General features: G+C 42.6%; 1 protein-coding gene across 1 annotated transcript; it reads right to left on the bottom strand.

Annotated features, from left to right (window-relative positions):
* Positions 1-1972: 1972 nt before the first annotated feature.
* Positions 1973-13661, bottom strand: LOC112462491 (small conductance calcium-activated potassium channel protein-like). Its single transcript, XM_025028292.1, has 6 exons — positions 13242-13661; positions 9966-10101; positions 7499-7609; positions 3687-3814; positions 3511-3580; positions 1973-3147 (listed from the first exon to the last, which is right to left on the bottom strand). The coding sequence occupies exons 1-6, from the start codon at positions 13655-13657 to the stop codon at positions 2506-2508; spliced, it is 1503 nt and encodes a 500-aa protein (XP_024884060.1). The 5' UTR covers positions 13658-13661; the 3' UTR covers positions 1973-2505.
* Positions 13662-14020: the final 359 nt, after the last annotated feature.

The raw sequence follows: 14020 nt of genomic DNA, 5'->3' as shown, positions 1-14020 counted from the left end.
TCACTTTGCATTCTCTCTCTATATACGGTTCCTGCATGGACACCCGTCGGGTTTTCGCGCCGGCCCTTAAAAGCACGTCGTTCTAAGAAACAGGATAGACGCAAGACGCTTGGACGCGAAGGCGCGCCGTTGTACAAATGACGAGTCGACTCGTCGTCGAATTTAGCGATGCAGGCAGGCCGGGAGGGATGGGTTTTCTAACGGAAAAGTAATAGAGAAAAGGAATGTATACCGGTATACGCGTGTACGCGCGCGCGACAATACCTAGCCGAAGACAATTCGCAAATTGGGTGCGATCGATATTATACATGTCCGGCAATTTAGACTCGATTCTGTTTTCTCTCATTTGAGTGCTCTTGCTTAACGCGAAGCTCGCGAGTTCAAGCCACTCAAATGTAGAAATTACGAGGGTTGTTCAAAACAAGAGTTGTTCATACTCTGACCCATATGCAGGAGATAGGGACTTGAAACTCTGGTGATATTTAATATATATCCTTTCTATCTACTTTGTAAAATTTCAGCCTAATTGATTAAGTTTTTCTTTTTTTTTTGTAAGTGTGATAAGCGCTACGTGATAAAAAAATGAATAAAACCGAAGTTAGAGTCATAAAATAACAGTCATAAAATATATGTTGCTAAAAAGTATGTCCTCTCAACAAATTCACGAAGATTGAGAGAGAGAGAGAGACTTGAAATTGAGAGATTGATTTGAGCTTTGAATCTGCTTCGGATGTGATGCCTTCTATGCCAAAGGCATCAAGGCACTGAAGCATCGATGGGCTAAGTACATTGAAGTAGAAGGGGACTACTGAAAAGTGATGACAAGAAGATGCTCGAAAGTCTGTCGGATATAAATCAAAATACGAACTTATTGAACAACCCTCGCATAAGTCGCGCAGACCGACGGCGCCGAATGTATGAAAATCGTATATTGTTTAAAACCGAATGTATGAAAATCATTGCGTACGGATAATCACCTTACGCGAAGATTATCGTTACGTTACCTCGGGCTGAGAATCGTTCAGCTTTAGTTTAGCTCTATGACGTGAGGTACGAATATAACGGCAGCCCTTTGAACACCTTCGTCGTCAGAAGGGTGAGAGGGAAAGGGACGGCTTTACCTTAATTAAACGCGAGGACTTTAAGAGCCAGCTTGGGTCACCTTCGGGCCAATCCTTGTCCGCATACGCGCTTCCTGTACATGCACGTTATGCCCGTCCGCGCTCTTCACGAGGTATACAGAGATACAAGGAGTTCCTGTGTGTCGAATTAACATTTAATTATTAAGAAAACAGTTATTCAGGCACGCAAGTTGGGCAGGGGAGCAGCGCGCAGCCAGTGGAAGAAGCCGCGCGTACCCCGAGAGTTTTTCCCCTCCTTCCTCTCCGTTCGATCGACCGATCGAATCGATCGCGCGGACTTTCTCTCTTTCCGATCATCCTCAATTCTCTCTCACGACCTCTCACCCTCGATCGCGTGCTCCTGCCAAGATTGGCGAGTAAAGGGTCGGAAATTGGAAGGGATCGACAGAAGTAGGCGGTCGGAAGAGTCGAGAGATCGGATCGCGATCCTTCGCGGAAAACCGGAAAAACCAGATAATTGAGGAGTCTGGTGCGAAAAAGATAAATGCCGAGTGATTTATAGTTTACAGCTACATTGAAAAGCACGAATAATTAACGTTCCAATTTCTGAATCCGAAACCTCTTACGATCGCTCGACGCGCTATCCTAATTGGATCTCTAGCCGAGTTTTCGACGAGGAGGGGCTCGAAGGTACGCGCGGAACGCAAGAAGGCCCATCGTTAAACGAGTTTCGCACGGGAAACGGACGGCCGTGTCCGACCGACCTGGCTATCGCGGAACTGCCGCTTGGCCGCAGTGTGTCTTCGACAATTATATTTCCAGGTTGTGATCCGTGAGAAAACAAATCACGGACTTTAACAGTGCTGCTTCAGCCTGTACAGGCTTTCGTACAAAACTTTCGCTCCACGCAAGAAGCTTCAACTGCCTTATTTTGGAACTTACAAAAGAATCACCAATCGCGAGAAAGCTACGCTGCGGGGACTCCAAGAAAATTCGTACATATACGAATTAATTTATAAATCTGTGCGAAATCCGCTGTTAGATAGCGTGATTGGTAGCCCCCTTCGAAACAAATCTTCAAACCGAAAACGAGCTCGCAGTTGAAATTGCTTCGTCTAGAATACGAAACTGATTAGATCTCTGGCGATTAGATACGAACTGACCAATTACGATGGACTATCAAGTGACTAACACGGACGAGGATACACTGCTCCAGACGAGAGTTTTCACATTCGTTTGTGCGAAGAGCCGATCGTAGCGCGATCATATATCTCTGGCAGTATTGTATCGTGCGATACGTCTTGTCGGCGACGTGCCAGAAACGATCGGCAACCCTCCCCGGGCACGGCCACGCGGTGTGTAATCGCGCGCGCGAAACCGGTGAGGGGCCTTAGTACGAGTGCTGCGGCTGCAGAGACGAGACTCAGCTGTGCGCCGACGTGTCCGAGCCTTGGCTGTTGCCTAGCCCACCCATGCCGGCCTGCGAAGTGAGCCTGGTGGCCGACTGCGAAGTCGTGCTGGTCACCGTGGCGGAGTGACTGAGGCCGTAATGCCTGCCGGTTTCCGGCACCAAGTGGGGCGTACGGCTGGAGACGGGCGGTAGGACCGGGCTGACCGGCCACGGATGCAGGGACGTGGTGCTAGGCGCGCTGGGGACGCTGCGCGAGTGCGGCAGCAGGGGTGAGTTGCAGAGGCTGGCGAGAGGGTGGTGCGCGGCGGATGTGATGCTGCCGCCGCCGGAAACGCCCAGGCTCGTGCCCGACGAGATCGCTCCTCCGCCACCGCTGCAGCCGCCACCGCAACCGCCGCCGCCGCCGCTGCTGCCGGAAGCTGCCATGGCTACCGCGGTATCCGGATGAAGGAAGTTACGCCGCTGCTCCATCCGCTCGGCGTGCTGCGCCAGGCAACGGGTCAGCTCCTCGGGCAACAGCTCCATCTGACCCTGCAGTGAGGTCAGCTTCTCCTCTAGGCCGACCAGATGGTTCTGCAGACCCTCCAGACGCTCCTCCATCGTGTCGTGCCGCGTGCTCATGTCCGAGACGATCTCGTAGACGGTGTTTTGCGTCTGTCGACATGGACCAGTCAATATGTTAGAGAGGTCAAGAAGCTTATCTACTCGCGATGGACAATATCCCCTTTTGCGGTAAACCGATTATTTTACTATCGTGAAAAACTGTACCTTTCCTCTAACGATAAGTGAATAACGGCGAATAAATGATAAAACGTTATTGATTTTATAGAATTAAATTTCTTTTTGCAACAGAAAAGGAAATAACTGATAAAAGCTTCATTTGGAGGAAAGCCGTTCTATCTAAGCAGCCACCAGAGCTTTGAAACGTAATCCCCTTCAATCCCTTCCGTATGCCGCTGCAATATTCCATCAAACTTTACGAGCGGGCGGTTTCCCTCGTTAGCACCGAGCCCTCACCTTGGCCATGTCCGTTATAGTGTTGGCGTTGTCCATCAATTTACGCTGATCCATTTTCACCTTTCTGAGTCTGAAATTTCGAGGTAGTTGCGAGATAGGGCGTGATTACGTGGCTGGCCTAACTATCGGTGATCTAATACGGCGCAGCGCCCGTAGGAGAGTTGGTATCGACTTACGCGTATATGGCCAACAGGAATTTCCGCTGATGGGTCCGCACGCGTCCGGGATTGACGCGTTTCACCAATCGGGTGTGCTTGTAAATCAGCCACGTTTCCCGCAACACGTTCGCCGCGGCGTTCTTCAACTGCAACAGAGCAAATGGCGTTTGTCACTCATCAAGCCCCTTTTAACGCTAAGCTCATCGTGTCGGTGGTTCTAATGGTCCCTGGGATCATATCAATATTTTATCGGAAATATATCCCTGTCGCTCTTAAGGCACTTTGAAAAGTTTTCAAGGTTTTCTACCCTAGACGATGAAGAGATCATTTATTACGTCCTCGGGGTTAGATAATTTTATTTATAGGATAAAAAGAATACCGGTCGTGGGATGTACACGGTGTGCCTTGACAATTCGAGACAGAATTATTCAAACTTACATTCGCTAGGTAAACATTATGCTATAGCATTAATTGCGCGCCTCGTTAACTATGATATTCAATGTCACGGTCTGTTATCCCTGTCAAGATCATGAGGGAATAATTCATGCCCCGATGGAAATGTGCATTTGAAATTACATTGTCATTTCCATCTCATACGGGTGTCAATTAAAAGAAAAATTGCAAGACACGTTTTTCGAGAACGTTACATCGCGCGACGATGCCATCGAGAAAAAAGTGCATCCACGCCCGTTACGCAAATCTTGCACGGCCGAGAAGAAAAAAAAGAAGTGTTTCGAGAAGACTGACGTTTGTTTTGTTGCCGCGCTGATGGAATCAGATCGATTCCGCTTATGCAATGACGTGAAAAAAAGCGATATGCGTCCGAGGGTTTTTAAAACGGCATAAAAAGACTCGTCGATACGGTCACGTGTATAGCTCTACGTTACCACTCCTTGATATTTGCAAGGTATATAAATAAACGCTGGCTAATAATTATTTCAGTAGCCGTATGGTTGAAGGCTTCGATCCGGAGGTGGAGAGAGAGAGAAGCGACCGCGTACTTATGCAACCGCGCTCACGGCGCCGGCGGGCGGAACGCTCGATCCAATCTAAATCCTAAACGAATAGAATATTTCGAGCTTGGTTTAATTCACGCGGTTGCTCGGAATATTACGAAAAAATATTTTCAAACGTGTACGCTATTTTGATATGTTATTTTAACGATTAAACGCACGCAATCCGGAATATTTTTAAATAAAGTCTATCTTCGCGTGCGAAAGAATTACAAATTGCGGCATTAACTCTTCACTTCTGACATCGACCGATCGATTATGTCACGATCTGCGGAAACTTGCACAACGAGTTGTCAAGGGTCTCCACGTGGAAAGAGCAGCGATGGAATCGTCCTCCTTTTTGCCTTCTGCATTTTTCTTCGGATTCTAAATAGTTAGTTTCTGAGTTTCCCCGAGCCTGCAAGCAACGATCTGCGAACTCATCGATTTCTCTTTAAAATTGGATTGTCGTTACGGCCGTAACTTCCAAATCTCATATTCCAAAGCGCTCGAAACTCCTCCACCAAGTTTTTATATATTTCCGAGTTTCTAATATTCTCTCCGTTCAGGTCCCCACTGCAAGCGGCCGACTTTTCAACTTGCAATTTAGGTTCAATGAAACGCGGCGGTGAATTATGGCGCCTATTAGTGTTATAAGATATTCTGGAAATGAATTTTTCCGCGCGATTTCGGAAAGCACTCCCGAGTTGCTTCCACTGCAGACGTTTTATTATCGCTTCTCGACTACTTCGCGTCGCCTTTTTATTTATTTAGAAGTCTGTTGAGATTAAATCGATCGACGTCACGTTCCTTTCGCGATGATAAAGGTAAAGGCTAAAATGACAATGACACATTAGCCGACTACATCCCACACGTCGATCTATTACCTGGATAGAAAATACACTGTCAACTTCGACGCTTTGTCTTATTCGCCTAATACGGAGAAAAAGTGTTCGAGAATTTAAGTTTTCGAATCAGAATTTTGGAATCTTCACGTTCAGAATATTTACATTTCCTATATAAGTTTTTAAATTGTATATCGCAGAATTTTTATGATTCTTAAGATGACACATTTTTATGTCGTTCTCGTAATATTTCGAGTTTTTTTTTTTTAGTTAAATACTCAGATTTTCGAGATTATTACGGACTTTTAGATTCTCGGATTCTCGTGTCACGTTCTCTCAGATTCTCATCATAATTCAAGTTTTCGCCGTTTCCCTTTCTTGAATTCTGACATCCCGCCGCCGTGACTCTTAATATCGCGACACATTCGCGAGTCTGTGACATCAAAATTAAGAATTCAGATTGGCGACGAAGGGAAGTCCGTTCTGCCTAAAGGTCAAAGCGACTTCATGCAGTCCGCTTATTTCCGAGGCAACCTTACTCGCAGTGGGATACTTTCTTATTACGTGGCTCAGCCGGAAAATTACGTCGCGCTATATATATATATATATATATAAAGAGTGATATCCACCATCCTCTCATTACGTGCTTAATTCGCTTTCCTGATTCTTGCGGGATACTGTTGGCGAGTGTAATTTCGAAACCACCCTTGCAATTATGCCTTGCCTATCATTCTTTGTTTAAGAAATTCTATATCGTCTCTAAATGAAAGCTAAATATTATCTCTATCATCGTTAGAGGGAATTTTCACTGTAAATATCGAAACAATAACACAAAAGCATTAGAAACTTTGCAATTTAAATTTAAACAAATGTAAATTGAAAATCTCTCGAATTCTGTTAATAAATGCGTTAATTAGAAACTCATCAATTTTCATTTCTTCTACTATTTTATTTAAAACACGTTGATACTTATATCGTTTCATCTAAGAGCAACGTGCAAGATAATTTGAATAACTTCTTCTTTCATATCTACTTGTCGTCTTACTTTAGAAACTTATTATTTGCTATACATATAATTAAAAGTTGCCCTGCTTAATTCAGAAACTTGCGCGGAATAAATAATACAGCGAGAACATTGCATAGTTAATTGCTACAATGCAGAAAAGTATACTTGGATAGCTTGGATATTTGTAAAATTTCTAGCTTAATCTTGTGCGTCGTTCAAACAAGTATATTTGTTTAAATAAAAGGAAAAATTATCTCACATTATCTCACCACCATTTACATAAATTCTATTTAATTTCCTATATTTAAAATTACTGTTTTAAAATTAAACTTATTTATTTAGCAATAATCAGAAAATACTCTATATTATAATATTATTTTAATATTACTTTATTTATTATTATAATATATTTTAACAAAACTTTACGAAAAATTTTGCAAAAACGTTGCGATAACGTCAACAAATAAACAATTAAAAGCAATTTTTTTCTGAAGGCTCTTTAAGCTATATTTTAAGGGCCAAATGAATGTTTAAAGAAAAAGTTTCGAATGCGAAGAAATGCAGTTCATGCAGCAGGCATATATCTCTTCGCTATATCGGTCGATATAAAAGTGGTACGGACTATTATGGACTATTATAGATTAGTATATACTAATATGAGACCGGTATAGACTAGTTCTGGATTCTACGTACGTTTTCCGATTACTCGCGAATCTTTTGCAATCGTTTTTCTTTTCAACATATATTTTCCAGTTAATATTTCAGATTAAAATATTTCTGTACTAGGAAGCCTATTATGACTCCTATTGTATTACAATATATTAATAGGTAGAATATTGTTGCGAAAGTGTTGCGAGAGTTTCGCTGTGGCAGCGTAACTCCCTTTTTTCTGTGTATTATACGGTTACGGTTACACAAGGCTGCTATTAACACAAAGGTTACAATGCTAGAGCGGAAACAGTACAATTACGTGGGCAATGGCCTTACCCTTTTCGTTAATTGTGTGTCCATCATAAAGTTGTGCACGTGCTTCTCCGCTCGCGTAAGCTCGAGCTTCCTGGAGACGACCGCCACCAGTAGAGCGGTGCACCCGGCGCCCTGAAATTTCAGGAAAATGCAAATCTCTCGTGAGCTGCCTTTCACGTGAAATTTTTAGATTCTGAGACTTCCGCTCTCCGGGAAACCTTACGACTTTCGAGAAAAAAATCTCTTCCCTACTTTCGTCGATCTCTCAAGCTAGTCTCAAGTCAAATGTAACGAAAAGAGAGAATTATTTTATTTTATTCATGATACATCCCTGTAACAGTGACAGCTTCTCACGGTCCTTTACAGGTCCTCTAATATCTTTGAAAAGTCCTTTCTTTCGATTTCGAAAGTAAAAAACAATTGAACTTGTCAGTCAAATAAAAAAAAATACGGTGAGTAAATAAATGCGTATATTTATTTTCTGGATAGAAATTGCGATCGTCGCTGTAAGGAAGAGCTTTCGATGACATCCGATAACTACAAAAAACAACACCTCCTTGCAAGCTATAGAACGGGAATAAATAGGAACAAATCGTTCCAATCATATTAGTTGACCAATTCGATGTATTGCAGATACCAAAGCATGCCAAAAAATTGCTTCATATTATTTGAAATACATTTATTTCAAATAATATGAAGCAATTTTTACTACAATTATTAATTATCAGTTTACACAATTAATTGCATTATTAATTTAGTTGATTTTCTTTAAGTAAAATCTGTCTCATTAATCGCCAGCCTGTCTGTTCTATCCGTTGCAAGGGAAGGACGTTGCTAGATGAGATTGCTTTTCATTCGTTGTTGGATATTAATAGCCGAAACTTCAAGTGGAGAATAATTTCGCGCAATTTAGAGCAATCGAGAGCATTAACGTGAGAGAAAGAGAGAGAAAGAGAGAGAGAAAGAAAGAAAGAGAGAGAGAGAGAGAGAGAGAGAGAGAGAGAGAGAGAGAGAGAGGAAGTCTCACAAAGGCAGGGAAGGCGGGCTTCGAAGCGTATTGTAAATTGTGATCGCGACTGGACTTGCGGAAACAACTGTCGTACTCGGAAAGCGGAAGTTTTACGAGGAATTAGTTCACATCGCCGGAACCAGCCGCGTTCGAAGCTCGAAACGATAGTGCTAACGGAATTATCAGGGAACGCGAAGGAGGGTACGGGAAGTGTGATGACTTTAAGGAACAACTTTGGCATTCCCCAGTGAGGGCGAACGGACGTGTGGCGTTTATTGCGTCCCCGCGCTGCCTTTAATTACCGAGCGGTTACCGGGTACGACCGTAAACCCAAAATCACCGAAACACGACGACGGACGCACAAATCACGGGCGGGCGATCTGCAACGGGCCGGCACACGAGCGAGAGATCGATCGATCGATCGTTCGCGCGCGTATCCCGCTCATTACGCCTGTCTGGCGGTAATGAAGCTACGGGTGCTTAATGCGCGAGTTACATCGAGTTACATGTTACATGCATGCGGAGTCGCGCGTCTCGACTCGGTTGCAGTCGCGTATATTGTGCCCCGTAGTTTGCGGTAACTACGGTATAAGGATTAACGACCGGCGTGCGATCGGTGATATGACGCGTGTAATGCGATGCTCCTAATTTTCGGAGGTCTTATTATTTGTATAAAATTTCCAAATATTTTCCTTTGTTTCTGTCGCAGGGATTTCGTGTAATTCGATTTGAAAAATCCTTGGGAAACCTTGTGGAAACCTTGTGGAATGAATAAAAATTACACAATCTTGGTGATTTTGCAAATCCTAGGTTGTCTCAGAAATTGTGAATTAAAATTTTTATCAATTTATATTTATAAATATAAATGTAAGTATTTATATTTATATTAATAATTTTTATTTATTTTATACTGTTAAATATTACAGAAATAAAATTTAAAACAATACCTTGAGTTAGATGACATCTTGTTATTTTTAACTACCATGTGTGTCGAAATTTATTATTTTAACACAAAATAGTATTATTTTAACTTCATTGGTTTATTTGAATTAACGACATATTTGATTGGAGCAGTGGCAACCTATTATAGGAAGTTAAAAATGACTCAAAGTATAATTGAATATAATTGAACACTACGAATTTAACAATGTACAGTCTCCTGGTTTTTTGTGAATTCCCTATTCCTATTTTGCAAAAAAATTACATAAAATCTCTGCGACATATCCAAATATTTCCTTATAGTTTAAAAACGTAATTTTAATGAAAGAAAAATACGACTACAGAAATTTTCAAGACAAATCCGATCTTTTCTGCAACGCGTTACGTCTCTCTTGCGAAACTGTCGTGTAAGCTTGACGGAAGACGTTATCACGTGTCTCTAGGTCGCAGTGCGGGGTGACATATTAGACGATCAAGAAGAGCTCGCGAGAACGGTGAAAATTGTTGCGAGCTTCGTTCCAGTTTATGTTCTGCCCTTACCATCATTCCGGTGGAGACGGCTATACCTCGACCGCAGTATGTGTTGGGCACGATGTCGCCGAAACCGACGCTCAGGAACGTAATGGCGATGAGCCACATGGCGTTGAGGAGATTTGCATGTTCCTCATCGTGGAACCTGCGGTAGCAAAGCGACAAATGCATTACTTTAATGACGGGACGTTCGCGCGAAGATCCTTAAACTCTTTTATGCCCGCGAGATTTCGAGCTTTAAGATACTCGGAATTTCAAGGTTTTAGATTTCTCAAAGAGGAGTGAAAGACCCTATATTCTGTAGAAACAGATAATCTCTTCTTTTCGAATTCCTTTTAAGTCCGAGGGTAGGTATCAAGAGTAATGAGATTCCGCGAACACCGTGTAATAATTTCTTTCATTACGTAAACGCGCTTTATATTAAATTATGGGAAAAGCTATCTCAGAGTCTCTATTTCAATGTCCTTGATATTAGAAAGACATTACCGCGTGGATAATCGAATTTCTTGGCCCCTCTTTTTATTGGCGGCTCGATACATCCGTTTTGCCGTAACCGGCGTTTGATCCTCACCCCGAGGGCTGAGCAAACTCTCGCCGGGGTGGCTACGGGCGAGTAATGCAGGGTGGAAGATAACATTATGCCCCCCGGCCCCGCGAGATTCATTATCGGGCGTAAAGAGGATTGGGGCAACAATGCGGGCGACATGCGCGGCTGTAATCCACGTCGTAAAGCGGCTTTAACGGCCCCGTTACACGGCCAATGTTACACGGTTTCGCCTTCGTGCGGATGGCGAAACCATCTTTTAGGGTTCATCGAGATATCGAGAGTTCCGGCCTTCGATATCTATAACGAGCCGATCCGTTTCGCTCGGCAACGAATCGTAATCGTGAAAAATTCTGTGAAGACGATACAAAATACGAATCACGCGTGTCTCCTAATATTTAATTTTGTTCCCCGCGTATTTCTTTTCTTTCCCGATGTAAAAAGGAATGCAAAAATAGGAGAGAAAGAGTCTGAGTTAATTTAATAAATCTTTTGATGATAACGGCGATAACATTTTACTAGCATAACGAAAATCAGCGATAAAAAAAAGGGATCTTTTTCGATGAGATTAACCGGTGTAACGAACGTGACCTTCTCGCATTCTTCCCAGCCCTACCTGGATCCGATAAAATTGATGACTCGCGCTTGACGTAGCGAACGGTCCACTCCATAGAAGCACCATGAAACGAATTATTCGCGTAGCAACGCTGATTGCATGACTGATTGTCGGCTGCGTACCGTGAAAATCGCGTTATTGTCGTGGAAATTCGCACGGCCACGTGTAGACACACACTGAATAAAATATCGTTCGTATTTCGCGACAATTTCCGTGGTCCTATAATCCAAGCCGTAAAACTGGCCGCGGGGCCCATCGCGCGCGGCGGTGTTTACGCTGATACGAGAGTAAAATTATCAAATTGATTTTTTAATTTTGAATGCAGATGCAAATACACGACCGCAAAACTCGATAATCTCGAACCGCGCGCGTTAGTTGAATACCCGCACAGCGTTATTACACCTAATTATTCATTTTGTAAAGTGAATTTGGAGATGTTTATTTATATTCGATAAATAAACATTTTACGCAGCTTAGGATAAAATTAACAGCGGCGGCAGCTGATAACAATGATTCGTCAAGCATAAATTTATAACTACGTTATGCAAATAATGACATTAAACTTTATTAAGTCGTTAAAACAATATTGATTTAAATAAATTTTATATATAACTACTATACTAGATTATTTTACATAATGTATGATAAATTTGACAGTAATGGAAATTGCTAATGACGTCTTATGACGGTACGCAATTTATTATTTGTATAGAATCATAACTCGTAATGGTTAAACACATTTGTTAAATATCGCCAATAAAATCCTGGCAAAGTAGACATTTTAAAAATTACATGTATATTTCCGCTTATCGGAAAAATTCCATCGTTGATAAATTCGTATATCGCTATTCCACGTGCGCTCAATATTTACATAATAAAATTAAATATAACAAAATTACCAGGATAAACATTGAATGAAAATTGAAATTCCTTTCGTAAACACCGTTCCATTTGTTAAGCGGAATTTCCCGCGAGACATCGCGATATTCAGGGATATTCGCGTATTCATCCTGCGTACGTCGGAAATGTGTCGGAAAGCCAAATGTTCCTACTATTATCGGACGTATTATCATAATCGACTATCGACCGAAGGTGAAGCGCGATAAATCAAATTCGAGAGCCCTGTTTTCAACGATTGCCCTACGGGCAACAATTGAAACAGCCGGCCGCCATTGCCGCGGTTTAAAATCGCTCGCGTTCTGCATCGAGGACTCTCGCAGCAGATGCCAGCAGAGCCAGCCGATAAACACGTCGACACACATTTCGCCGAGTGATAAATATTTCAGTTAAGGACGTGAGAAGGAGACTTCGAACTGAGTAGCTTTCGGAAAGACAGCGGGAAGAAGGATTCCTTTCCTTATTCGAGCTACCTGGTCGTAGAGATTCTTGGTAGGCGCGTTAGCATCACCCGGGCGGAGATTGATCACTCCTGAAATCGGCTATTTACGGGAAGAATTTAATTATCAGCCGGTCTCTCCGTTAAATCGCGATCGTTAGCCGGCGACCCCAATCGAGGATTCCACCTCGCTGCACCGGCGGAAGGACGCCCTGAGATTTATTATTATCGCATGATAGCGCGACGGATGGACGCGCTATTAGGTCGTAAATCAATCATCGCACGCAAATGAGTCGCGTCCATTGATCTGTATATGATTCCGAAATGCGTGTGTAATTGCTCTTCCTGCCTTCGAGTAATGGATCGTGTAAATAAAACGGGAACAACTGCTGTCGCTGCTAACAGCTTCATGCAGTTGTATTATGTCGCATATAGTGTGAGTGAAAGAAAAGATTATGTCATTCTGACGAAGGGCTTAGACATCGAAGAACAAACTAAGAAAAATTGCGATTGTCTTGATAACATCGATAGCTAGAAAGCTGTTGGACGTGGAGAATTAAAGGATTTTGATTAATTGCTCTGATAATAAAAGGAGGTGATAAATTCATTACTAGGATCAACAGCACGCAAGTCCAAAATCGGGACATGGTGCTATTTGTGAATGTGCTATCTGAGAATGTAATACAAGATTTTGTTAATCCTAAAAATTGAAAGCATGGAGCAGATCGGTTTCTCGCGTGTGACTTCTCTTCTGTGCCTAAAAGAAAGGTCGCAAGATCGAGCTCTTACCTCTCGCACTGTCGCAGTGTCCACGAAGCGATGATCCACAGGGAGACCATGAAAACCAGCAGCACCGTGCCCGGGCAGATGGTCATCAGAGTCTTGAGGACGAACCTGGTGTTAAAGTTGATGCGATTCAAGGCCCCTATGCTCCGCGACGACGCGTCCGTGAAGAGCTTCGAGTGCAGTAGCATCACCCGGCAGATGAGGTAAAGCCTGAAGAACATTGGCAGCGAGAGTGTGACGTCGTACGGCACCCACTTGGAGCCGATGTCGCCGTTCCTGTTCGCCAGCTTGGTCGTCCACAGGAAGTAGTATTCGCCCGGGATTGGGTGGATCGCGCAGATCGCCAACTCCAACGAGATCTGCGCGATCCTCTGCCAGGTCATCGCGATCCGCCAGTCGTCCGCGCAGTTATCGATCATGAACAACTGTCGCTCGATAAAAAAAAAATGGACAGATAACAAGGGATAGCGATCCCGCGAGTGAAACATGCCTGTCTAATCTAATGTTGTCAAAGTTTTTATATTTAAATCGGAGGAACACTTTTTTCGCAGAAATATATTCGAAGTAATAGGCTATAATTTATTGTTTCAAATATTATTTTTGATATATTCAAAAACACTTGATAAATACTTCAAGAATCCTGAAAAACATTCAATTTTATAATATTGCTTTAAATATTATTCTCGACGTATTCGAGCACTATAATAATATCCCGAGAATTATCCCGAGAAATATACGATCAGAAGATTTTATAATAATAATTATTTGACATAATATTTCTT

This window comes from Temnothorax curvispinosus, unplaced genomic scaffold, assembly GCF_003070985.1.
Source record: "Temnothorax curvispinosus isolate PA1 unplaced genomic scaffold, ASM307098v1 QBEX01012458.1, whole genome shotgun sequence".
Classification (NCBI taxonomy): domain Eukaryota; kingdom Metazoa; phylum Arthropoda; class Insecta; order Hymenoptera; family Formicidae; genus Temnothorax; species Temnothorax curvispinosus.
Note: the sequence above shows the minus strand (reverse complement) of the source record. Positions and strands in the feature narration are given on the sequence as shown.